The 26969-nt window shown below is 42.1% G+C and overlaps 2 protein-coding genes across 5 annotated transcripts in view; one reads left to right on the top strand and one right to left on the bottom strand.

The window, feature by feature from the left end:
• The first annotated feature begins 847 nt into the window (after positions 1–847).
• On the top strand, positions 848–13568 carry gja10b (gap junction protein alpha 10 b). 2 transcript variants are annotated; one of them, XM_069514770.1, is made up of 2 exons: positions 848–1885; positions 1963–4381. In XM_069514770.1, exon 2 carries the CDS (start codon positions 1984–1986, stop codon positions 3511–3513), a length of 1530 nt encoding a protein of 509 aa, XP_069370871.1. In that variant the 5' UTR covers positions 848–1885; positions 1963–1983; the 3' UTR covers positions 3514–4381. The 2 variants fall into 2 exon arrangements, with proteins under 2 accessions (XP_069370871.1, XP_019947202.1); XM_020091643.2 differs by lacking the exon at positions 848–1885 and adding an exon at positions 6879–13568 and having other exon boundaries at positions 1901–3384.
• bach2b (BTB and CNC homology 1, basic leucine zipper transcription factor 2b) overlaps positions 7800–26969 on the bottom strand; it is an 88131-nt gene continuing 68961 nt past the window's right edge. For all 3 annotated transcript variants that reach the window (XM_069514768.1, XM_020091531.2, XM_069514769.1), the window contains 3 exons: positions 25043–26554; positions 15518–15724; positions 7800–14107 (listed from right to left, as the gene is read on the bottom strand). In XM_069514768.1, the coding sequence (XP_069370869.1) occupies positions 13592–14107; positions 15518–15724; positions 25043–26554 (2235 nt within the window). In that variant the 3' untranslated portion in view covers positions 7800–13591. The remainder of the gene's footprint in view (positions 14108–15517; positions 15725–25042; positions 26555–26969) is intronic.

Below are 26969 nucleotides of genomic sequence, written 5' to 3'. Positions count from 1 at the left end.
TGACTCTAAATTAAGTGCTTAAGCACTTCCTTGAGTCCCAGCACGAAAAAGACAGTCCCTGAAAACAGCAAGCAAAAAATGTTTCACAAGCTTCATCAATTCTCTGCAGATATTTGATGAAGGAAACCTACATAGTCCACAAAACCCTGGCCCTTCTTCATTATCCCAGATAGACAGAGAAACAGAGCCACGTCTGTTGATTCCCAAAGCCTTTTTTTAAATATCCCAGTCACTTACTGTCTGTGACCAATCAGAGAGGATCTCTGGAATTAGTACCAATTAAGTGGACACAGGTTAGCAGTGGCCCTGGGGTGCACAGCTCCTCTCACCCAATGTCAGTTCTCCAGCACCCCCATGACCTACAAAGGTATATGGATGGATGGACACAGGTGGCATCACCCCCCCCCCAACAGAAAACTAGAATGGGATGAAAAACATAACATCCTTGGTGGCAATACATATTTTATTATATCAGGCACAGAGAAATTTAAAGTGGATGATTCCTACGGATCAGGTCAGTCAGTCCTCCTGTGTGAGCAGGAACTGGGCAATATTCATATTATTTACATCATTTACAACTACTGAATGCTCTTTGCACCCTCGTTACCTCTACTTGTGTTTAATTCTATGTATTGAAGAACTTTGTTTGTATTTTACATCAGATGTGCGAGAGGAATGTGCACCCACTTCTCACCAAAACTGACTTCAGGAAATTACACAATGAAGTTGGCTCCATGACACAGGAATTTAAAAGTAATTACAGAAGTGTGAGAACATTTCTGTGAAAAGTTTAAATGCTAAGTTTTGATGCCATACAGCAGAGATTACTTTAGTGCGAGTGGGTATATTGCCACTCGGAGAGAGGCCAGTTGAGTCTAATGATGAGATAGAGCTGAGGACATCACTGCTGATGTCCACATAAATATTAAATCAACGCTTATGACATGAGCTGTACTGAGGACTCCATTCTGATAAAAATCCATTGCATGGGAATGATAACCCATCGGGATCAACGTGCTGCTACAGCCTCCCCCTATATAACTTCCATTCAATTTTTGTTTATATGGTGCTAATTTAAATCATAGCATATGTTATCAAGACACAAAGTAAAGTTAAGACCTTAAAACTGAGAGAGAGACTATTGAAAAAAAACACAAAGTTAGAGACATGTTATAAAATAAATGGGGCCAGAAAGAGGGAGAGGTGCATGATGGGAGTTCCCCCTGCACTCTAGGCCTATAGCAGCATATGTACCCTGAACCATTCAGGGTTCACGTGATCCAGCCCTAAATATAATCTTAATCAAAATGGGACGTTAAGTCAAACCTTAAATTTGCTCCTGTTCCTCCACAAAAGCATTATTGAGGTCAAGCATTGATGTCAGCTGATAAGTCCTGGCTGGATGTCAGTCCCTCCATCCCAGAGGTGTTTGGGTGGAGTTCAGATTAAACCAGTTGATGTCTTCCACACTAAACTGGGGAAACCATATCTGCATGTATAAACTGAATCCATGTGGTTGAAAGCATACCGCTGCATGTATGTCCTCATATGCTGTAGCACCCTCATCGGAACTTATTTATAAGCATTAAAGTTGAAAACATTGTCCATGGCAGCGTATTGATGTTTCAGTTTGTGCTATTTGTGTTGTGTCCTGTTCAAAGTAGCAGGGTGAAGCTAACCTCAGGGCATTATAGGGTCATGTGGTGGATCGATCACTTCAAACTGGAGTCCTAGTTTGCCACTGCACTGAAATAGTGTCAGCTGCACTGCACAGAGGGGTCTGTCTTCAAGGGATGACAGTTGAGCCCAGACATCCCACAAATGAATCTGCTCTTTTACACTGGCTTCATACGGAAGCACCAGAGATAAGGACCCTAGAAAGCATGTAAGTAAAAAAAATTTTGACAATCCCATTTGATGAAAGACTGATAACTACTCATGATTTTCTTTATTCGATGACAGCAAATAATAATGTGAGAGAAGATGGGGGACTGGAACTTATTAGGGAGCATTTTAGAAGAGGTCCACATCCATTCCACCATTGTAGGGAAGGTATGGCTCACCATCCTCTTCATTTTCCGGATGCTCGTGCTCGGTGTTGCAGCTGAGGACGTGTGGGACGACGAGCAGAGTGAGTTTGTTTGCAACACAGACCAACCTGGCTGCAAGAACGTCTGCTACGACCAGGCTTTCCCCATCTCCCTCATCCGCTACTGGGTCCTTCAGATCATCTTTGTGTCCTCTCCGTCTCTGGTCTACATGGGCCACGCCTTATACCGTCTGAGGACCCTGGAGAAAGAGAGGCACAGGAAAAAAGCTTATCTTAAAGCTGAGCTGGAGGGGACAGACCCCATCCAGGAGGACCATAAGAGGATCGAGCGAGAGCTCAGGAAACTAGATGAACAGAAGAAAGTAAGGAAAGCTCCCCTCAGAGGCTCCTTATTGCGTACATATGTTTTCCATATCTTGACTAGATCTGTGGTGGAGGTGGGCTTTATTATAGGTCAGTGTGCTCTGTACGGCATTGGGCTTTCTCCTCTGTACAAATGTGAGAGGTTGCCTTGCCCCAACAGTGTCGATTGTTTTGTGTCACGACCAACAGAGAAGAACATTTTCATGGTCTTCATGCTGGTTATTGCTGGAGTTTCTTTATTCCTCAATCTCCTGGAGATTTTCCACCTAGGGGTGAAGAAGATCAAACAAAGCTTGTACGGATACAAATATGGAGATGACGAAAGCATGTGCAGGTCAAAGAAAAACTCCATGGTGCAGCAGGTGTGCGTGCTCACTAACTCCTCACCACAGAGGTTGATGCATCTCACACAGTTAAACTGCCCTGGTTTGTCTGATGCTCACGGGGAGACTTTGCCTTTGAATTTGCTCCCAGTGGCCTCTCGGGATCAGGAGCATTTCCATCAGCCCCCCGCACAGACGTACCTGCCAAGCCAAGCTGACATCCCGGGTCTGCAGCAGCTGGGGGCTGTGGAGCGGCGCTTCACTCTCGAGAGCAGGAAACCGTCATGTAGCAGCGAGGAGTCGAACGGACGGCGCGGCTCAGGCCAGCCGCAGTATGCAGGACCCCGACCCACACTGATGGCCAGCCACATGGAGATCCCAGCAGCCCTGAAGAACGCGCAGAGGAAGCAGAGCAGGGTGAGTGTTTGTAAGGAGTTCAGTGACACAAGTGATTCTCCGGAGAGCGACCACTACCCCACAGCCAGGAAGTGCAGTTTTATGTCCAGAGGAATGTCAGAAGGGATGCTGGCCACTCCATCGGACAGTGCCGACTCTCAGAGCGGGGCAGACCTCGAGGCCCAGCACCTCAACCAGGGAGAGAGTCCAATGGTGACCCCACCTCCATCCAGTGGGAGGAGGATGTCCATGGTGAGAACATGCAATTATCATTCAGTCTTGTTTTATCTGGAACCCTTAAAGCAACAAAGGTTGGTGCTATGTTTCTATTTTCTTATTCAAGAGCACACAGTCTTTCAGTTTGAGAGCAGGACCCAATAAATCCATGATTTTATGTGGTATGATATGGGTTATGATATAATTGATTGATTGATTGATTTTGTAATGCTTTGCACACGAATATACCCTGATTGGACTCGGAGCAGCAGACTGCTTGGATAAAACTGCCCCACCCTTGTTTTGATTACTTTTGCTGTTGGTGCAGTTCACATAAGACACAGGGGGGAAAGAAACAAGGCTGTTTGTTTTATTGTTATAGTTGCTTATAACAGTGTTTCCAAAATGTTAATCCAACTTAATTGAGATCCTTATTGCTGCTCCATTTTGACCAGCTGTCTGCTGGACTCCTGTTCCATGACGCCGTGGAGAGCAGGAGTGCATGAACGCGGTTAAAGTAACGACCTGTACGGGGCTCAAAGGCTTAAAGCCAACACACCCACAACAGGGGCAGGACAACAAAATCCTAGAGCAGAAGAAACTACAAAAAGGATAGTGGCAGCGTATATTAGAATACAACAGCAGGCTTTTGAGTGAGCACAGTACAACATCTGAATGTGAAATCAACAAGTCCTGCTCTCAAACTGAAAGGAAATATCTTTTGAATAAGGATGTAGCCCATATTTTGGCATTTAGACCTTAGACCTTTAAACTTAATTTGGGGATTTACTACAACAGGTTTACATATTGTGATAATTAAAAGAAACATGAACTCATACAGTGCATTGTTGCAGAATCTCTTTTCAAACTCTTGTTTCTAAAAAAGACCATTCTGCTCTGATTGGTCAACTAGCCCACTCCTCTGCAATTGGTTAACATCTTAGAAGGGTCGGTGCCTTGAGATGTCAAGGCCCATATATACACAGAGGTTTCCTGATCAGTGTTAAACACAGCTGTAGCCAGTTGTGCTGTACCAATGAAAGTCAAACTCACTGAAAGACGTGCTACATGTTGCCTGATGTGTCACCGGAAAAACACTTCAGAGTGCAGGAGTGTCCAATGTGTAGGATTCAGGATGATCTGTTGACAGAAATGGAGAATAATATGCATCATTATGATTTCATAAGTGATATAAACCCAGAAACTGTGAATCATAGAGTTTTGGCAAATGAGCGCCTCTTCCATGGAGTCTATTTGCACTGCTATGTTTCTGCAGTTTAGCTCAGAGTGAACAAACCAAACACTGGCCCTTGAGAGGGCCCTTCCCTTTTTGTATATTAGCTGAAGTCATAATGGGATGACAGGGGCGGTATTCTGTTGGTTTTAATGTGCAACTTAATAGCACTAAATCTCACACACTGGCCCTCAAGCTAAAAAACTGTGTTTTACTATGGAAGATTTATGCCTGAATAAAATCTAATTAAAACATACATATAAAGTGAGTATGATGACATATTGTTATCTGTATGGCTGCCATCAGCTTGTTTCAGTGACAACAAGCTCTTGACTGAGTCGATTATTTTCCATTTGGCATGAACAACTCAGCATGACCGTTGTTAAAGATAAAAATCTGAAGAATCATCCTGTATATCAGAATAAAATCCATACAACAATGTATTTTACTTACATTTTTAAATCAGCTGTATTCATTGGCTCTGGTAAAATTTTCACCTTCCAGCTGAACATAAAGTTCACATATACATATAGATTTGGTCTTGTCTTTCAAAATCTGGTGGTAACATGGCACTTATACAGCGACACGTCGTCACTTGTAGCTTACAACCTGCTAGACTATTTTTTTAGCCTTTTTTGCACAAATTCTAATACAAATAAAATGTGTTATAGTTGATATTAGTAGTAGTAACAGATGTGTATATCATCTATCATATCAAACTTATTTTAAAGAAAAACAAGAACATAAGAAAATGAAAACAGAAACATTTGATGTAATTGAATCGTGTTTTTTGCTCGTTTGTTATGTTTTATGATTTGAAAGATGCTCTGAGGAAAAAAGTGGAAATATTTAAGACTCCCTCTGTTTCACCTCCAATGGGTGTGGTCACAGTCTGTTTTGTTTCACTTGTAACCGCACCCACCAGTGATGTCACAGCGTACTGTCACACCCTGGCTTTCACTTGTTACATCACTGCAGGGGAGTGAGAAGTTACACCACTAGAGGTCAGAATCTGATGGTAACTGAGCACTCAAGTGTACTTGTTGCTTTAACACTTGACAGTGGGCCTGTCGCTGTCAGAACACACTGCATAGTTTTGCTATCTGTCCATGCAGTGCTTAAGGGAAGCACACTGGAACTGATTACTGGGAAGTCCAAGTAATCTCCTTTCCTAACCACTATTCCTCGACCCCGATGGAATACGCCACAGGTTCAAGGTAAGATGTGAAGGAGAAGCCGCAAGGAGTTAGGAAAGGAGAACCACGGTGCAGAGAAGATCCAACTTTATATATTACAGAAGATACTCACAAAGAGTACGGTACTCTGTGCTCTAGGCTGTGCTCTGACAGGTGGTAGTTTCCTGTCCGAGACAAAATAACATATCCTGAGGAAAGATGTTTTCACTTTACATAGAGGGGACATTTAATCCCAACAGGAAGTACAATCTAAACAGATTAAATTGAAAATGAGGATAAAACAAACAGGACTGAAATAATGAGGAATATACGTGGAGAAAACCCTATTTAAGTGGGGGAAATAGTTTGTGTTGCAGTCCACAATCGGGGGATTAAAGTGACTTTTCTATTTGTGTTATATTTTGAGTTTAGTTCTGATGATAAACTAAAGTTCAATGTGTTTGTTGTTGACTGGACAGATGTAACAGGGAAGAAATCAGAAGCTCAGACAAATGTGAGGATTCACATCAGTTCTGGATCCTGTCATGGGAATAAAACAGCTGTTTATTTTATTTTATATTTACATGGGTCTTTCCAGGTGAGACTACGAGGTTGTTTCAAATTAAATACCTTTTTCCTTTCAATAAGGATCGTCCGAGGTTTCCTCTGCTAAAGGAGATATTAGAAGCATTGACGCTCCATTCCTTAACATTTAGAGAATTTAAACAGCTCTTATGATGGTAACCACTGAAACACTTCTGGATCATTTCACTCAGGTAAGAAGGTTCCTACAAAATGGACTAGTTGAGCGCAGCCACCGACTAAATAGTTGTGAGGGGAGGGAAGACAATGACATACAGGTGAGACAATCAAGTACAGGTGAAGCACATGAGGGTCAATCACACAGGAGGGAAACTTGACAGGACGTGGGATCTGAAATGAGAGACAAGGGTTACCAAAATAAAACAGAAAACACGGAATGAATGATAATACATAACATAAACATATCTTAAGGAGCCTTGTGAATGACATGTCCATTTTAGTGCTCCATGAGAGAAACGCGTAGTGTCTGAGACATAACCTTCAATTTGTATCTTTCTTTCTTCCTTTCTTTCTTTCAGAGCATGATTCTGGAGCTGTCTTCAATCATGAAAAAGTAAAGTGCAAATGAGCATCTTGGGTCCGAGCCAGAGGATGAGTTAAAGAAGGGGATTGAGGATCCTGAGTACAAAGCAAATATCCCGTCTCTCAGCTGCAGCTGTGCATTTTCACAGTATGTTAAAATAGAATGTATCATACACGAGCAGAAGCTTCAGTTATATTTCTCATTATTAAAATGCCTAATAATTTGCTTCACGTCGACGTTATCTCCAGCATCTTTTATGTTGACAGTTTGCAGGCTACTCTTGGAGAACAGAAATCCAACAGGGAATCCAAATTCCATTTGGCTCAAAGCACATGTGACAGCTCATAAAATGAGGCCAAAAGTCTTGACAGAAGATTGTAATTACAGATTGTGGAATTGGTGAGCACACAAAGATGAGAGTTCTCTAAACCGGTGTTTATGATTTATCATACTGAACGAGCTGCAGAAAAAAAGAGTTCTTTAAATTTAACATTTGTTTTGACTGAGAGTCGCATTATATTGTTTATGAAGATATCTGAGAAATTTGAGCTGTAATTGCAAATATTTCTGGTGTCCTGCTGTTCTTTTCTATTAAACTCTTTTCCCTCTTCAGCTTGACTGAACTGTTTTGTCTGACTTGTGTTTTGTTTTATTCTGGAGGGACTTAAATGCAGCATGAACACAGCAAACTGAGCTGGTTGGCCTCTGTCCACAACAAGATACAATATCTCAACAGCGTCTCAGTCCAGGACATAATAAAAATCTGCTGAGGGTCAGTTTGTGGTAAAATAACACTAAGACAGGAAGTCAAGATTTGGTCAAATTAAAGAGATATGTTGAAGCTGTATTAATTCATGTTTGGAACTAAGCAACATTTGATCATGTATTGGAAAAAAAACTATCACAAAACAGAAAATGTGATATGCATGTTTCTTTATTTCATAAAGAGAAATGGTGTCTAGACAAAAAAGTCGTTTAGATAACACTAGCAATTGAAATTAATGAAAACTGGGTTTGCACAATACAGTATTTACAATGGTTATTAAGTCATTTTAATTAATTAGGGTCATGTAGCATTTAAAAATTATAAAGGTAAGAACTCTTAGTAGAGAATAAGCAAATAACAGCTATTTCGAATTGACAATATTAACACAAAACAATCATCTAGAAAAATGAAAGAAAAAAACAACAACTTGAACTACAAGCTTAAGAGCTATTACATTAAAAATGATGCACCAAAATTGACTAGTACAATAATCCATATAATCTGTGTAAAAAGCATGTAGAAAAAACACCTGATGCAGTTTGCTGATACAGTCATTGACCAGTTATGAGAGGTATGAAGGATTTCACAGGTAGATAAGTGTGAGAAAGTCCGCACTGGTGACTCAGGGATGGGGGTCCAGGCCCCTGCATACACTCACTTCACTTGAATGTGAACTATGGCCTCTGCACGTTCTAAGGCAAATATCGGAGGTGCACTTGTATTCATGTAATGCTAACCCATCCCAAAAGTTGGATTAAAGACAAGTCGAGGAATCTCAATCTTTGTCTCTTTACACAACACCAAGAACCAGTCTAATTGAACCAAGTGATTTTTACATGGCAAGAATTGATCATACGTGACATGACACCTATTTGTAAACATATTCCATTTCCATGTCTTATCTTCGATGAGCTCAGCCTGCGCATTCGACCAGGGTACCAGATTCTTTTTTCTTTTCTTCTTCTTCTCAGTAAAGTTAAGCAGTCTGTGAGAAAGGCATGATTTTGTTCATATTCTTTTGTAGAACAACCTTTGGAGTTGAAAAGCCAGTGTTTGTTTCAGAGAAGCAGCAACAAAAAAAAAAAAAAAAAAAAAAAGTTGAACTATAACAGAGAAATACACAGCAAAAAAATGGTGAGAGCTTTCAATTACAGAGTTACAGCAACAGCGAAATTGTTCACTTAAATCAATCCGTGGTAATAGCTATGAACAAAAAGTGTCTGGCCTGCACAAAGTAACCTGAAGGATTCCTCATATCTCAAATTCATTCATTCATTTTAATTTTTTTTTATTCCTGTAACTTCATATTAAAGTTGCACTAATCAATATTTCTACATAATCAATGAAATGTGAGAAAGTTAGCTACCTGCTGGTGAACACAGCAGCGCCAAATAACTCAAGAGCCACGTCCTTTTTCTAAGGAGCTGGAGGAGACCAAAACAGAGCTAAAAGGAGAGTGGCTATAACATTCATCAAAAGTACACAGACATGACAGTTTCTGCTGGACGTGGAAATGAGCCAAATCAACTTGTTGATAGATAATATGCCTGTTTACAGCTTGTTCTGCTGCCCCCAAGTGGCCAAACAAATGAATGAATGCACCTATAAATGATATCAACATTAAAATGATTTCTTTTTTACTTGAAAAAAGCAAAAGGTTGACTTTGAGTGAGAGCAGATTGAAATGCTCGGCTCCCTGAGCAACTTTTGTAGTTGTTTCACCCAAAAGACAAAAACATATTTTGTCACTTAATGTACTTTGTCTTGTTTTCATTTGCGATTTCTGCCAACAACACAAAACAATGGAGGGGACTGGAAAAATTTTTTGGGGGAACCATAGAGCTGCACAATTACCAGGAGGGATGGGGCAAGGACTTTCTTTTTCTCAATGTAGTTTTCCAGTGACTTTAGCACCATAAACAAAATTCCTCTATGTAAACCAGACAGTTTTTCCAGGAATAATTACAATGTTGACATTGCTGACTTTAACTCACCCCACCACTGAAGCTGAGGATGGATGGAGGATTATAACTTCACCAAACAGTCAGTGTTGGAGCATGCAGCAAGACTCAAAGAGCTCGGAGCTCGGGATAAAAGGCTTTTCTGCCTGGAGAGTGTGATGCAGAGCTGTTTGTCTGTCCGCTTCACCCTCTGTGGTTTGTTAAGTTGAAGTAGCAACACAGAGAAGGTCTGTAAGGGGAACAGACATTCTTCATTGTAGCATATGGAGCACATCTAAAGGCTCCTTTGTCACAATGGTTACGCAAATTTTCTCCAGACAGAAAAAAACATAAGGTCAAAGAGTCTGTGCTCCCCAATGCAACACCAGGGTTCTTCAATTTAACATCAAGCAAATGAAAAAGCACACGAGTAGAAAATGTTTGCAGAGAAGAAGCTTCTGTAAAGATTTTCTGGCTTTAACCTGGTAGAACCTCCACATGGGTAAATACTGTTCTGCTTCAGTTACAAGTACAAGAATGAAAAAAGCATAAACAGTAAAAAAAAAAAACATATAAAAAAAAATAAAAAGAGCTGAGGACAGGAGAAACCACACCAGTCGACAAATATTTACTACTGCTCCGCACCCAGGCTGTGCCACCACGTATGTACTGTGTGTGTATCATATGTGTGTGTGTGTGTGTGTACTGCATGTGTGCATGTGTTTGTGCGCTTGCGGGTCTATGCACTCTACAAAATAGAGACCAGTCTTACAATTTAAAGACAGGTTCATAAAATACACTTAGAGTCATGTCGGATCATATTCTAAACTACAATTTTAAAGTCAAAACATTTACATCAGTAAAAATCAGGGGTAGAAATTTTAAATATTTTGTTCAAACTTTAAAGCCCCAGTCCGAAATCCATTCGGCCACATGTCCACATTGATTTTTCAGGAATTCAATTTAAATCTAAATTTAAAGAAACACTTCCAGTAGCACAGCTCATTGTTGGTTCATGTAAGGGGGTGTGGCTAGCTTAGCTTAGTTGTACCCATATCTTACGTGCTATAGAATATGTTCAAATTCTCAGGTGATTTGTATCTACTACAGTACTCTGTATTAGAATCAGGACCTTTTACATTTTATGATTCAGCAAAGGCTGTGCAGGATTCTCACAACACATTGTTAAGTTGTGTTATGTGATCAGCAATTTTATTAATACAAAGACATTGCAAATGTCAGTGTGATTTTGAATGAGCTTTTCTAATTTCTTCAACTTAGGCAGTCAGTGCTCTGCTCTAGCAGAAGCTCTGATAGTCTAACAGGAGCTCTATTAGTCTAACAGGAGCTCTGAGAGTCTAACAGGAGCTCTATTAGTCTAACAGGAGCTCTGAGAGTCTAACAGGAGCTCTATTAGTCTAACAGGAGCTCTGGTAGTCTAACAGGAGCTCTGATAGTCTAACAGGAGCTCTGGTAGTCTAACAGGAGCTCTATTAGTCTAACAGGAGCTCTGATAGTCTAACAGGAGCTCTATTAGTCTAACAGGAGCTCTGGTAGTCTAACAGGAGCTCTATTAGTCTAACAGGAGCTCTGGTAGTCTAACAGGAGCTCTATTAGTCTAACAGGAGCTCTATTAGTCTAACAGGAGCTCTGATAGTCTAACAGGAGCTCTATTAGTCTAACAGGAGCTCTATTAGTCTACCAGGAGCTCTGGTAGTCTACCAGGAGCTCTATTACTCAAACAGGAGCTCTGAGAGTCTAACAGGAGCTCTGACAGGAGCTATATTAGTTTAACAGTAGTGACAGTTTGGATTGGGGCTTTAAAGAGCAATGGACAAAGTTTCACATTCCAATTGAACTCCACCTTTGCACTAGAGCGTGGCTCTACTTGTACTTCAAAGCCAGCCTCCAGTGAGAGTTGTGATAATTCAGCTTGTTTATACATAGAAATATATAGATTTATATATAGATTTAAAAAAAATCATTTTAAAAGCAGACTGCTCCACAGAGAACTTGCGAGGAAAAACAGAAGCTGGACAAACTAACTAGGCAAACAGCTATAGGCAGCATGCACGCACTTCACAAAGTAGATGTTCAAACAAATGCACAATCAGGGCAAACGTGTTTCTATCTTATATGATTGTTGCTTAATCGTTCTGACGACACATACACTGCTTTCACGTCAAATGAATTTTGAATTAGCTTATTCAAGTCCTAAAGAAATACAAATACAAGGTGTGAACACTCTCATACTAAAACATTAGATTCCTCTTGTATTTAGGTTTCAGATACATCTTCTTCATAGAGATTTTCTTTTACTGTATATTCATATAATCATATCAACATGATGTCTCCTCTTGAAGTGCCAATTTAAGTGCTCCAGTCTTTTTCTGAAACAAAGACAAAAATCCTCAATGAAGTGCTAAATGGCTCCGTGGCCGGACAACAAAGTGCCTGAATATAGTCCAATTTACTGATTTCTTTAAATCTTTTTGTCAAGAGGTATTTATATTAGTTAGGATCAATTAAAAAAAAAAAAAAAAATATCTGACACATCGATGTTAGCTGCACTTTTCGCTGACAACCGGCATTAAACGGCAACACTGAAGAAACCCAAAGCATGTCTGCGCGAGTGAACAAGAATAGCATCTTTAAATACTGATAAGAAATAAGATCTACCCCAAAAAACACAAGGCAATTTCACATTTAAAGAGGAGTCAAAGGTGGAGAGGAGCTGGCCTGAGCCGCGCATTACAAAGAACATCTTGAATGTCTAACTTTTATACATGCATGGGGCTTAACAATTTTACATGTGTGTTGACGCATGTGTCTGTATGTGCTGTTGTGTGTGTGAGTGTCTACATGTGTATCGAGCTGATTTCCTGAGTATAAGAACACCCACCATGACGGGGAATATTCATTAGGCAGGACAGGAAACAGCAAAGCAAAGATTTTCCCTTAGCAAAAAGGTGCTTGATATAACCCCGGTGAAAAAGAAACATCTAAGCCTCTACCTGTACAAAATCACTGTTACAGTCATCATGCTCCAGACTATATACAATTCTGCCAAACAAGCACTTGAAAAGTCAGTCACTGTTACAACACCCAAATACAATGGTATTGCTGATGAGTGGGAAATAAAAAATAGTCATTTAACCACCTGCAAAAAACATTTTTTTTCCTTTCAATTCAGTGCTGAGGAAGGCAAAGGAGGAATGTTTTCGGTTGCGGCCTGTACAAAGTTCTCCTGTACAGGAATACAAATGTGAGACGCTTGAAGACATTTTTTTTTCTTCTTTTTTTTTTTTGCATATGAACATTTTACAGTCTAACTGCATCGTTAACTTCCTCGTGTACAGAAACTGTATTCTCATTTTTCATGAATTCGGTTGAACATTCAGAGGATTTTTTTTATTTTTTTATTCCTGAGTTTGAATTGCTGTGACGAAAAGGGCCACTAAGATATAGTGAGAGAAGAGACCGCCGAGAGAGAGACAGAGAGAGTGGGTGAGACAGAGAGAGGTAGAGAAGATTGTTAAAAAACAGAGTGGGAAAGAAGGAGAGGAGGAGGCGAGGAAGAGAAAGGCAGAAGCAGAGATGCTGTTGGTACACAGAGCGACGCGGAGAGCTGCTGTTTAGGTCCGATGAGGTTGAACTGTGACGAGCGACACATGAAGAGCAGAGTCTCCACTGTAGAGGTTGCTGCTGGGCCGAATGTAGCACCATTGTAAGGGTTTGGTGAGAGGTTCCCACTCTGTCATGATAAGAGGAAATACCTGGAGAACAGTATTGCTGCTGTTAAGACAACTTTAGTGTCAACCGTTCAAAAAATAAAAAAACAAAACAAAACAGCACAAAAAGACATAAATACATACAAAGCTTGTTTTTCAGTGAACACTGGGAGAGGCCGACATCTCAACAACCCTGACAGAGGGTTTGTCTGAAGATTAAAATTAAATAATAATAAAAAAAAAAAAAACCCAACAACACAGAGAACCACCACTACTTAGTAATGTCCTTCCTTGGCTGCTCGTCAGTTGTACATTTGTCAGTCATTTCCTGGCAAAAATCAACTGTTACCGTCTGGTTGGTTTTTTCAGTGGACAGCCCTGACTTTGTGTACAAGCTGGCGTCTTGGCCGTCCATATCTTTCACAGCCCCGTTCCTGACGGCCACGTCGGGCTCGCTCTCCAAGGGGCCGGGTGACCCGTGGAAGCTCGGTTCCGGCGTGGCCGAGCCTGAGTGGGCGGTGAGGTCGATGCTGGTGGTGAGGGGGGTGGCGTTGGGGCCGTGGGCGGGGCTACGGGGAGGCTCGGGCTCATGCCCAGCATTGTTGCCGGCAGTGGAGTTGGCGGGCCGCAGCACGGGGCAGTAGTGGTGTAGAGACTGGACCTGCTCGGGGCTCAGCTGGACGTCCCGGCACACTTCCTGGGAGAGGCAGGAGAAGTTCTCCCACAGCTCGCCCATACACGCCTTCAGCTGGTTCCTCTCTGTCAGCAACTTCTCCTTCTCACACACCTGCACACACACACACATGCACTTTGTTTAACTGCATTATGTTGGTATAGTGGTAGGTAGCTAACAGGTGGATATCTTGCACACAGCTTTCAATCTCTGAATCAGATTTTATGTTGGCTCAGGAAGCAAACATGTTGTTGTACCTGTAAACAGGTCAGATAACAGCTGGCATTCTACTGCTCCTACAATAATCACCACTTTTCATCTACCTGCTCAAACATCTGTCTGGGTGTGGAACACATATCTCTCAAACCATTCATTTTATCAGCTTCACACTTGTCATGTGTATTTTTAATGGCCTGAAGTCAAATTTTGCGCGATTTCTTTTGCTTAAGCAGGCGACCAGTGCTCAGGAGCAGTCGGTGGGGACAGGCGAGGTGCCTTGAGGTGTGGACAGTCTTTTTCTACATCATAGGATTAACTACCAAAACTGCAGAAAAATATTGTTGGTATCTTGTCAGTTATATTTGAGAAATCATTGTATATACATAAGTCTGATTATGTATAACTTTGCGAATTCCACTTAAAGTTGAGATAATATTCTGGGATATCGAAAAATGTTTTGTTGCAGTGTGAGGCTGCGCTGAATGTGAGAGGTTAAAACTGATTGGATCAAAATAATGGTTATCTTACAATACACTACAACATTTGCTGACATGTCATTATCTATAGATGCAATGATATCCCTGGTATACAGTTATTTTGTCCTTATCCAGACTCTTCTTGAAGTTGATTGGAAATGCGATAGAATCAGTATCAGTATCTGAATATGGGAAGTTTAAAGTTTTCTTCATGCCACTGAGAAGTGCAGAAAATCAGTTAAACAGTTAACTGCTTCAAAAACGTTTCGGCCTCATTATACAAATGAAACCAATACTAACATTATATTGGTTTACATGACAAAATAATATAGTGTCATAGAGTGTTGTGAAAATATGAAGAAGGGATTATTTCCAGGCCAGAGGCTGTGGAGTGGAGGGTGATGTGTCTGATGTTGTTGCAGTTCAGATGTCCCACCACTAGAGGTCCACACAGCCCATGTTCCTAATATCCCTCTCATCGTATCCTGGAAACTCAAGAATCTTTCATATTATGAGTATTTTCAGGGAATTGTCCTCCTTTAATATAATAACTGTCAGTCATGTGAGCTGTGATGTTTAAAGGTTGTTTAGAATAAAAGTTTTATTGTTGTAATTCATATATAGGGACCTTTAACAGACGGCTGTAACACTTCTTGAGGCTGACACAACAAATCAAAGCTTTCCAGTTTTACACCCTCACACCAGAGGGCACTCTGATGTGCTGACAGAATGGAGCTGCACCATACAACCACAGTCCGTCCTTCAGGTTTTTCACCTCAGTATCATTTCATTTGCTGTTGAGGTGAGGTGATGGAGGCGGCCCACTTACCAGCTTCCTGATCTCACACTCCAGGTTCATGATGCAGTCGAGCTTCCTCTTGCGGCAACGCTGTGCGGCGATGCGGTTCTTACTCCGCCGCCTCACGTCATGGATGAACTCGAGCTGCTCCGAGGTCAGTTTGTGCATTTTCACCAACATTTGGAAGTCATTCCGTGGAAGATTTGTGATTTGATCTACGGGGAAAGGGAGCTTCACCTGGAAAAAGGACACAAAAGATCAGTTACATTATCCTTTAGACAGATTCAATCTGTTTTGTTATTCAGCAGTCATTTAGGTAGATGGACATATAGTTAAAGTAAAATGTCTTCTTCATTTTGTACTGAAGTATTGCAATAATTATAGTCTTTTGACAATGTTTAATCTATTAATCCCACTAATACTCTTTTTAACCATGCCACCAACAGACACATTTTCAACGGTTATTAGCTGATTAATTCAATTAAGAATGTATCACTGAACTAAATGTTTTTAAAAAAAAACACTTCCACACACATAAAATTCACAAAGTCATGTTTGCGATTCCATTTAAAATATGTCTGACCCTGTAAATCAGTGCAGTTTTCAGAGATTCCGGTTGTTCATGTTGCAGTTAGTCACTTCCTATCAGGTGCAACAAAGCCACCATGAGAGGGAAGTAGATGTTAATCAGCTTGTACACATACCTGAGAAACGATCTAATCCACTGAGATAAGCAAAGGCTACAGAGCTCCCTTTAGATCAATGGTGAAAAATCCCCCAATGGTTTTTACAAGTAATCTACAGATTTGTAAACTGAGACTGCGACAAACTCTGTAGAATCATGTGGTTTGGAGTACAATTGGTAAACAGGACCACAATATAATGATTTTATCTGTTATACTGATATTTACCAAGATTTTTGAATCTGGAATTTGCAGGAACTGCACAAGGTGGGTTTCTCTTAATTAAGTTTAGTTTTTTTTTTTTAGAATCATTACCTTCACATTCTCAGGATTTAGCATTTGGAGACTACAGCTTGTGAATTATTTTTAATTTTCTTGTTTACTTTTGGGGGGAATCATTCTACAGTCTCTGCTCTCAATCCAGAATTACTGTTCTTGTTGGTGTCAGCATTACAGGTATTTCCACTATTTATTCATTATGTATTTCTCAGAGAATGTTACCTTTAAGTGTGAGTGTAATTATACATTTCATAATTTAATATTTATTAAAATAAAAGTTACCATTTACTTAATTTAAAAGTCCAGGTATTTATTAACTACTGAATTTCTTTTTACACACACAAGTTTATTGTGGATTGCATTTAGTTTATATGTCTTCAGTTAGATTTTTTTGTACGTACTCAAGACAAACTTAGTTCTCTGCTTCTCTTAGTAAGAATCGCCTGTGTGATGTGTGTTATAATGAGGGAGATTATGGAAGTACTTTAATAAATACAGAAGTACTTTACCAGGTAAATCAATGTACAGTATGAATGCGTGCGCTTGCAGTGAATAAGTAGCTACATTTGACCACAAGGTGGCAGAACAGCACCACTCCGCACACAGAGCAGGACTTCAGAGAAGCCTTCAGCTTTGTCCGCCTCAGATTGAACATGTAGCACATTCTCCGGCAGAGGGGAAAAGGTGATCCAAGAAAAGAGTCCCACTCCATCTGTCCTGGAACAGCACCTCTCCATCTGACCGAGAAGTCTGCCAGGTTTGGGGGGCAGTGACTTGTCAACCTGATCCAAATCAGTGTCAGGTGATGGGGGGGTCATGAATATCTGCAGCAGTCCATACTGGTTGCAGAACAAAAGAATTAGTGCAATAAATACGGTTGTGATTTGGCAGAGCACAAAGCCAGATATACCTCCACTAATGTGAGGTTGTATGCTTTTCTTTTTCTTTCTCTCAGTTTGGAGAGCAACAACAAGTCAGCTTCTCTCCCTGAGGTGATGGCAAACCTTATGATAAGCACATCATAGGCAGATCCACCCCAGTGGTATCTGTGTGCACCAGGGAGCTGTAGCTTTAGGCAGCGAGGGGAAGCAGCGGAGGCATAACAAAGAGCCAGAGGAAGACAGCCGGAGAGCTTGGCAGAGATGAGAGGAGCTGCAGCTCTCTCTTTCTCCTCTCCCTTTCCCTCCCTGTGGCTGCCTCCGTGGAGCTCAGGAAGAACAAAGCCAAACAAAGGCGGAGGAGAGGGGGGAAAAAGGAGCAAGGGATGCGACTCCATTCCCAATGTACCTGGTTGCTGAAGCGGGGCCAGATGCTCCCCGGAGACCCTTAAATGCTCAGATGACTGCAGGCAGAGGCTGCAGCAGAGGCAGCGCAGAAATGTTTCTTCATACCGGTGCACAGAAGTGGCTGAGGTGTCACCTGGTGTAAGCTCCGCACACAGGGGGATAAAGCAAGGTGCCTACTCATGACAGAATTGAAATTACTCCTCAGAGCGCGGCAAATGTAGACGTCAATCTGTCTCTGAAAGAAAAAATTGCTCGAGTTTCCTCGTTAGAAATGCAGCCCTCTGAGCCGCCAGGAGCCCTATTTCTCATCTCAGCTCAACATCTGCATGCAGACACATGAATAAATAATGACCCGAGCTTTCAAGGCCACAGTGGGCTCTCACTTCTTTGCCAGGGCATGACAACTCCAGCCTCAAAGCGAGGTGACGGGAGGGCTATAAAACATCAGTGCGAGCTGCCAGCTTCATGTAAAGCAGAGGTGAAGATGACTATCTCTGTGATTAGATAGCTTCTCCATATACTGCACAGCAGAGAGAGGAGTGTGGGCTTTACCGCCACACGATCTGATGGGATCTTTGTCCAAACCAGTCAAGGGGGAAGGAGACGCTGCAACCTTGTGCTGGTTTCTTTTTCCCCTGCATCCACCAGTCACTGGTACACAGGGGATGGCTAAATTTAGCCAACCACTATGAGAACCAGTTCAGTGGCAAAGCTGCAATGACTGAGTACACTTCCACTGCGGTCATAAATTCACACCCAACGTTCTGGATTTACATTTATTCCTCAATTCTCTTCATCCCACCTCCTCCCCCCTTCCCTCAGTCACTCTATTTCTCTCGGTCATTATCGTGCAAGTGGGGTACAGAGTGAAAAGTAGGGCTCATCTGTTATCAGGACCAGCGCTGTGCTGGGTCTCAGCCCTGACACCGTGCACCGTGCAGAAATAATGGATGTTCAAGACTCAAATTCTGTCTCAAAATACAACACTATGTGGGACAAAGGGAAGATTCAGTCAAAGAAGTAACGTGATACTTCACATACTAAAGGCTTTATTGTGACGTAGATTTAATTTTGCCACTTGCCCATCAATCTGCACTCAATTATTCACAATGACAAAGAGAAATCTATTAAAATTCAAAAACTTAAATTAAAACTACAAAAAAAGTAACCTCAGTGTTTGTGAAATGGAAGTTTGGATTCCTCTAGAATTGGCCAGTCAAGAAGAAGGGCGTTGGTCTGGTTGGTTAGTTGACCAAGAACTCAATGATCACTCTTTTAATGTCCACTGCAAAGACAAGAGAACCTGCCAGAGGGACAACCAGCTCAGCAGCACTCCATCAATCAGGCCTTTAGTCATGTGGTTAGACAGAAGCCACTTTAAATAAATGTTATATGACAGCCTGGTGGAGTTTGCCAAATGGTATTTAAAAAGACTGAGAGAATGAGGGAAAATATTCTCTGGTTTGATGACACAACAATTTTACTGTGTGGGGTGAGTCTGGTGAAAATGCAGCCCTGCAGCTGGTTATCATCCCCATGGTGAAGCATGGTGGAGGCAGCATCATGGCATCAGGGAAGGTTCTCAATGGCAGGGACAGGAAGAGTGGTCAGAACAGTGGGAAGAATGAATGCAGCCAAACACTAAGTGGTCTGTGAAGAAAACCCGCCCAAGGACGGCTGTGATCTGAGGCTGTAGAGTGATGTTCACATTTCAGCACAACAATGACCTGAAGCAAACAGACAGTCCTAGAGTGTCTTCAGGACACTTTGACTTTCTTTAAACAGATCTGCTAACACATGTGCAATTGCAATTGTAGGTGCAAGCTTATACAGTCTGGACCTTTTTATGATGTTGGAACAAATGTTAATATGTGAAGGACAAATTCACTCCAACCAACCAACCAACCAACCAGTCAGCCAAGCCAAGTCGTAATACGTTTTCTTTTAAACTAAGGAAAATACATTGTCTGTATCTTATCTTACCCTTATCTTACTCAGATTAGAAGAGAGTACACCTCTACGTGCCTCCAGTAAAAAGAGCGCTCTCTGTTCCTTTAAAACAATATTGCCTCACTGCAATAGTTATTTCATTTAGAGAAATCCCCTGGAATATCCGAATGTCTTTATGCAAAAACTTGAAACTGACTGAACTTTTGGACTTCTTCAAACTGGTATGGCTATTGGCGTGTGTTGGAAGCGTATGTATGCTCCATCATTGAAAATGTGAATATGATTGTGTTGGGCTAAAAAAGACTAACTTACATTGTTGAGGGCAAGCAGAAAGACTTGTAAACTCTGGCAACAAGAATGAAAATGTGGGCTTAACCTGAAAATAAACTGTGTATGTGTATTATAGGTGTTAAACTGATTTTGTAACTGCACTGAAACTCCTTCTAAAACCACTAATTGTACTGATTAAATGATCAATGAATAATGTGTTAGTGGACTAGCTGCTACCCCCTCAAATTCTTATTCTAGCCAACAGTTAATAGGATATCTTTGCATGGCACTGCATGCTGGGCAGCAGCTAGCCTGAGTCAGGTGGAGACCTGAGGTGAGTTGTAATAGCAAGGTGGGACAGCTCGATGGATGACCCACGCTGGAAGGGGTCACTCTGTGCTCCCCTGCAGTCTCTTGACCTGCTCTGAAAACATTAACACTCACTTCATTCCCACCCAAGCACTTACTCCATTCACAGCCGTTTCACACAAAGGCCCTGGGGCTGTCAGCACTCGGATATTTCTGATATGTCAGTTTGCATCCAAGGCTGAGGCAATTTTCTAAAGTGACTGCTGCCTGACACCTCTGCTCCAGGTCTGTGTAACACTTGTCCCTTATCCAATCCAAAACCAAATGAGTATCTCTGTATCGCTGAAGTATCTCTGTAATTAACCTTGCTACATCTCACATGCTAATAAATGGGATTATAAAGCAGCAATACACATGTATGTACTGGGTTAGGTCTTAATGAAGGTACCGATGAGCAGTTCAGTCTTAACTCTTCTATCCCGGGGATTATAGTAATAATCTGAAACATTTTTAAATGAATAAATAACTGTTTTTTTTTGTTGTTTTTTTTAACCATTATCTGCTTCATTAAAAACTTTATTTATGCTAGAAGCATTTAATTTCATGTACATATTTCAAGGGAAAAATCTACTGCTCCTTTTTTAATGTACTGGCAGTAGCAACTGCAATATTTGGAATAAACACATGAAGAAATTCATAGCTAACTATGAAAAAAACTGTCAAACTTCATAAACACAAAATCCCTAACACCAACAAAAAATTTTCAGCATTGGACACACTGTTTGATTGCCAAGCTATTTCTCAGAATGCGAGTGCAAAAACACCATGGCAGTCGCTGCCAAGCTGCAACGATTTGGCCAAAATCAACACAACAAGAATCTCGCAGATTACCACTGTAAGTTAACTGGATGCTAAATGTCTCAGTGCTGCCAGGACGACCACAGGATGTAAAGCCCTGAAGAGGAATAGAGATGTTTCTGTGCCCCGGCTGGCCCTGAGGGCCCTCGTAGTTTGCTGTAGCTCAGCTCGAGCAGAATCCCGGGGATCTCCAGTCCAGCCTGATCCTCTTCTCTGCAGACTCAACAAATAAAAGTATCCTCTTTATGATCTCTATTTTTATCTCATCGCTCCAGAGTGATGCACATACTTCAGGATCGATTCAGGGGGTCTCATTACCCTGTCACTACATTCTTTGTATATGCATCAAGGTAGATAAATATAGATTTCAAAGTAAAACACTTGGGTAAACAGAACTTCTGTTGCTCAGTTTGAACAAGTCTCCCTCTGTGGGCTACAAAATAAGGCTCCCTGTGTTACCATACGAACATTTTTATACATGTTCCCCTTGTTAAATATAGATTTAAGAAGAGAATCTCACTAATGTAAACTTGAATAGTCACAACTTGCTTTCCATTCAGCTGTGCTCATCATTATTTAGACATTACTGATACATGTTTGTAATGGCTTATATAATTTAGACAATACTGTATACACTTACAGATGTTGTCCTGTTGCTCTGACTAAATTAACCATAGTCCCCTGGGATGAATGGCAAATTGGGCTCTCACAACAGCCACCTCATATGTGAAATAGAGCATCTCCTCCATCGTCCAAGGCTAGTGGATCAGATATTGATCACTTTCATTCTACTTAATTTTTTTTCTATCTATCTATCTATCTATCTATCTATCTATCTATATATATATATATTTTCATTTTATAAAACAACTGAACAACAGAAAAAAAAGTGTGCTGATGCATCAGGAATGCTTCATTATTCCTCCCTCTCGCTCTGAGATCAATATTTGCACCTCAGTGGCCAGACGATAAACTGAAATGAGCTCACCGCCTACACTGCAACTCTGAGAGACACAAAGAGAGAAGGAGACAGACTGAGGAACAAATGCTTCTGTGTGTATCGTGCATCTCTATACGTCCAGATGATGGTGGATGTAATTCTTCGTGCAGAGTTGTTAAATCCAAGTAGGATTGTTGCAGCCCATGTAACATTAGCTGTGACCTGCATGATTGCAATATCTGAACTATTCTGTTTTGAGACCTGTCCTGTGGTTCTGCTGCAAAATCTCGCAAATCAAGGCCTGTAAAGCTAAAGGTAAAAGTAAGTAACACAAAGAAATAAGAGTTATTCAAGTGATGGTCAGTTTGATGTCTCAACATCTTAGCAACTTTGATAAGATCAGCACACATAAGCCAGGATATTGGCTGTGTAGCGAATGGAAACATTTATTTTCATGCTGTTGGATTCAACTTTAGTTTGATAATGCATGGGTGTAAAGGTGAAGGCTTGTGGCTGGCTGCAGGTCATAAACCTTGAATTCTCGATGTTGGAAACTACTAAGTGCAATATTCAAAAAGTTCAATCCAATCATCGCTTTTACAAAGGATTGAGGCTAAGTCACACCTACACTGTATTCAATAGACATTACTTCTGTCATAAAAGTAGGCAAAGGCCAATTTACTTGAGAATCTAATCATGCCACTATATATGAACTTCCCCGGAGAGGGCCAGAGAGAAGAATGTGTTATTGGCCTTTCAATAGTCTGACTGCATCTGCTGTCTTTGTGTAGCTACTGATAGTTCTCTCCACAGATGTAGATCACATGAATGCAACAGCCTATAACCACAGAGCTGGATCTGCCCAGAGACCTCAAGTGACTCTGGCTACCTTGAATGACAACACACTGGTCAGACCAGCCTGCACTCTAATAACTTCCTTCCTCATCGGTATTCATTGTGTCTAGTCGACAGTCCTAGGCCACAGCTATTTTTTACCAAAGCAGCTTTCCCCCTCTGCTATTTGTTCAGCCCTCTCCATATGTTTGTTTGTACACCCGAATTACTGAGAAGGGTGGTAGGAAAAACGAGTGCCCCAGGAAGCATGAGGTAGCATTTCTTCACCACATAAAGGCCAAAGAGAAGTAACCTAACACGGTGCCTCATTTTGTAACTACCCCTCTGTGACCTCCACTGTAACACCGGTGCAATAAACTGTAGAGCAGGCAGATCTGGGAGACATTCATTCATGAAGAATGTTATTAACAGCTTGTGATAGTCAGTCAAGAGCTGGCAGATAACCCTGCATGAGTCAATACCGTGTGGAGTAATGGACGGCCGACAATGGCTGACACATACATACAGTATATAAACACAGTCTAACCAATACAAAGGGAACTGATATGTCTTGCAGTCATTTTTGAGCTGGGTTGACAGCTCAGTGCTGTAAATCAATCCCACATAATTTATGGCAGCACATTCAGCAGGCCCTTCAGAGCCCCATAAATCTGATGGCGATGGGTCATGCTCGGAAGGTAATAATTACACATTACTGCTGAGCCTCTTTATCTTGCAACTCTGTGCAGTGGAACTGAATTATTTCCACGGAAAAGCACAATCCTGTCATATAGCTCCCTACCCCTGCAACACACCAGCATGCTCTGTGATCTGATCACCATGGCAACCCACTAGTTTCTCTCTCTCTCTCTCTCTCTTGCTACCTCCTTTTCTCCTATGTGCACTTTAAACAGGCCTCTCCAACAAGATCATCAGAAATATTTCTGTCTATGCAGGGAGACATCACTGAATGTAAAATCACAAGAGCCAAGTTGGCCTGGTGGTAAAGTGATGCCAAAAGTTATTAATTTCAAGCTCCACAACAGCCAGAATATGACAAAACAAATCCAGACCAAGGAAGAAAACGAAAAAGAAAGCTCCAGTTCCAAGTACCTGACAGTGTTTTCATCTGACAATAATGATAATAATAACATGTTGGCAAGATGCAGATGGAAGTCATCTGATCATTAAAGTAAATAGCAGCTCTATGAGGAAGCAAAGGTGTTCTTTGTGAAATCATTTTACTGTCTTTCCCTCAGGTGGGTAATCTGCTCATTTCGTCTTATTACACCTAGGCTGCACTGCACCCTTCCAGAGTCCCTCACTGATCTTTACCTGGTAAACAACAACAGTCGTCTAGTCTGCTGCTTGGAGGACGTCTGCCCAGGGGGATTAGGGGAGGACGATTAGAGGATTGGCTATTCATCCGTCACTGTCAGCACTGTCAAACTGCACTACAGTCCTGTCACGGGAATGAGCGCAACCTCTCGCCCACTCACATACCGAGGCACAGCACTGCTGTGATGTATTGGTTGTAATCCTTTCACCACGCATTGCACACCTTCACTGCAGCTGGGTATCACAGCCAATTGTTGATAGATCAGAAATGTCAGAAGTTGGCTGGGCTACACTGAGAATTAGCATATGCAGATGTATGGAGGCGGATTATAGATGTCAGTGTTTCTGCTGGGATAAAATTAGCTAGTTAGGGGGAGAGGGAAAAACATTACCGGAGAGAATCACTTCAGAGGCCAGGTCTACCCTGGGAGAATCCTGACCCCTCAGTCGCCTGCAGTGCTTTTCACAAATGCTCTGCTCAGTGCGAGGATGATCAACCAATCACAGTCTTAAAAACAGCACTGCATCCTTGTGCATTTTGACTGTGCTAGTGCATTTGGGCTCACATATTCAGACTCATTACACAGATCTCCAGCAGAGCATAGAGCAGATTAATAATATCAAAGCACATCTGTGCCCTTTGGTGGTGCTGTAAATCTTGTACCGAACACTCCTACTTCAATTACATGATGATTTAATGACTGCTAATGCAGACCTGGAGAGCAGGGCACTGCAATGTAATTAGCCATGGTGGAATTGAGTGTGATGTATCATGTGTTACATGTGAAAGACAATGTTTTACACTCACCTCTGGACCCCGCTCCTGTACATTGCAGGACTCGCTGTCTCCCTCTGAGAAGGACCCTGACTCGTCGCTTGAGTTGGTGCCGTAGGACTGCTCACATTTGATCTTGGGCTGCACTTGGTTAAAAAGGGCATCCCCTCCCAAACTTTGCTCCTGCTGGTCCACATTGAGGCAGCGTGCCACGTTGGAGCATGGTGAGGAGGAGAACTCAAATTGTGGCTGGCTACAGGGCGAGCCTCCACTGCCGTCCTCTGCATAGGAGTATGAGGAGCAGGAGCTGGAAGTCCTGGTACGTGTCTCACAAGGTGGTGAGCGTGGGCATACTTTGATTGGCACTGGGCAGCTGGTGTTGGGCCGTGGGCGGCATAGAAGTGGAGGTTCAGTGGAGGTGGTGCTGGGAGAATAGGTCTGGGAGGTGGGGAGAGACTGGCTGGATCCAGCCCAAAGGCCCTTTGGCATGTGCTCAGAGAGCTCCATCTCCAAAGAGTTCCCACCTGGGTAGGAATGCGCTGGGGTTCCCAGACGTTTGCAGGCCCCTGAGGAAAATATGACACTACGACGGTCTAGCTCAACTTCCTGTTTGCAGACCCCATCACAGGAAGCAGATTTGAGAGACAACCCTGCAGGGAAACCGTCCATGTCCTTTGGGGATGTAAGAGACAGACCCAGCTCCCCAGTGAAAGGCCTGAAGTCTTTTTTATGATCTCCCTGAGAGTTTCCTTTGTCCTGGGGGCAAACAAGTCTGTTGGCGAATAGCTGCTGTGATGTGTTGGGCAGGCTGGGGAGGTCCATCCTTTTCTTGAAGAGGGCTCGGAGGCAGGAAGGAGACTTGGTTCTCTCGGTTCTTTCAATAGATATTGGGTTATCCATCTCCATAGCTGTCACAATGTCCTTATCCCTGACATCCTGCTCATCCCCTGACAGGCACAATGAGATGGCTTCTTCCTCCACCTGTGGCTCAACTTTGATCTGTGCCAAAGGCAGCTTCCCCTGACCTGGCACTGCCCCACCAATGCTGCTCTCCTTTAATGTGCTTGGAAAACCTGAGGTACTGGTGTGTGAGGAGTTGTCATTATTGTGCTTGTTGCAAGCCCACTGGTATTTCCTGTACTTGGGGCATCGTGGCAGGTCTGACACTCCATGTCTATCAAAGTCCAGCCGGCCATCCGTTAAGTTACTGGGAATGGCAATCGCTAGCCGATCATTGTCAGGGTGTCGAAAGGAGGTAAGGGCATCAGCACACTGCTGCGCCCTAGGGGAGGTGGGCCTTTCCGTCTCTGGCTGCATGCTCTCATCCTCTGAGTTGTTTGCCACCGCAGCCACCTTGTGGTAGGGAAGCAAGCCATCATCCTCACTGCGCAGTTGAGCTTCCAGGAAGCGAAAGCATGAGTCCTCGAGGTTGTGCATGCGCAGGAATTCGGCACAGCGGATGACCTCCTGGATGTTTTCTCTGCTGAGTAACAGCTTAGCAGTGTAGGCAAACTGCAACAATGGGGCAAATCCCCTGGCAGTGACCTGCAAAAAAACAGGGAAATTGCCAGCATTACTATCAGCACAGCCATTGTTCAGAGCATTTGGAGTGTGGTGAGATATCCCGACAGCTCCAACAAACATAAACAAACACTGTGAAGTACCAGTTAATCTTTTTATCGGGTCAGCATTGTACATTCTACTGTATACAGCAATAAATAAGAACTGATGCTCTGGGAATATTGGCAGGTTGTGTGTCCATCCTCATGTTCATGAAAACAACCCGTGGGACATTCCAGCAGTGTCCACTGTGTGCTCTGTGGTCATAGAATTGGTTTTGCATCATCCACTCCTGTTACTGCTTTATATTTGTAAAACCTTTACACTTACCCCAGGAAAGATGTCTAAGCACAAACACTGCTTTACATTCATTCAGTTTCATCTATTCAATTGTGGATAC

This window comes from Paralichthys olivaceus, chromosome 19 (assembly GCF_024713975.1).
Source record: "Paralichthys olivaceus isolate ysfri-2021 chromosome 19, ASM2471397v2, whole genome shotgun sequence".
Lineage (NCBI taxonomy): Eukaryota > Metazoa > Chordata > Actinopteri > Pleuronectiformes > Paralichthyidae > Paralichthys > Paralichthys olivaceus.
This window is presented reverse-complemented; position numbering and strand designations above follow the sequence as displayed.

Coding starts and splice junctions, on each gene's coding strand:
- gja10b (XM_069514770.1), top strand. CDS start 1,984: ATGGGGGACTGGAACTTATTAGGGAGCATTTTAGAAGAGGTCCACATC.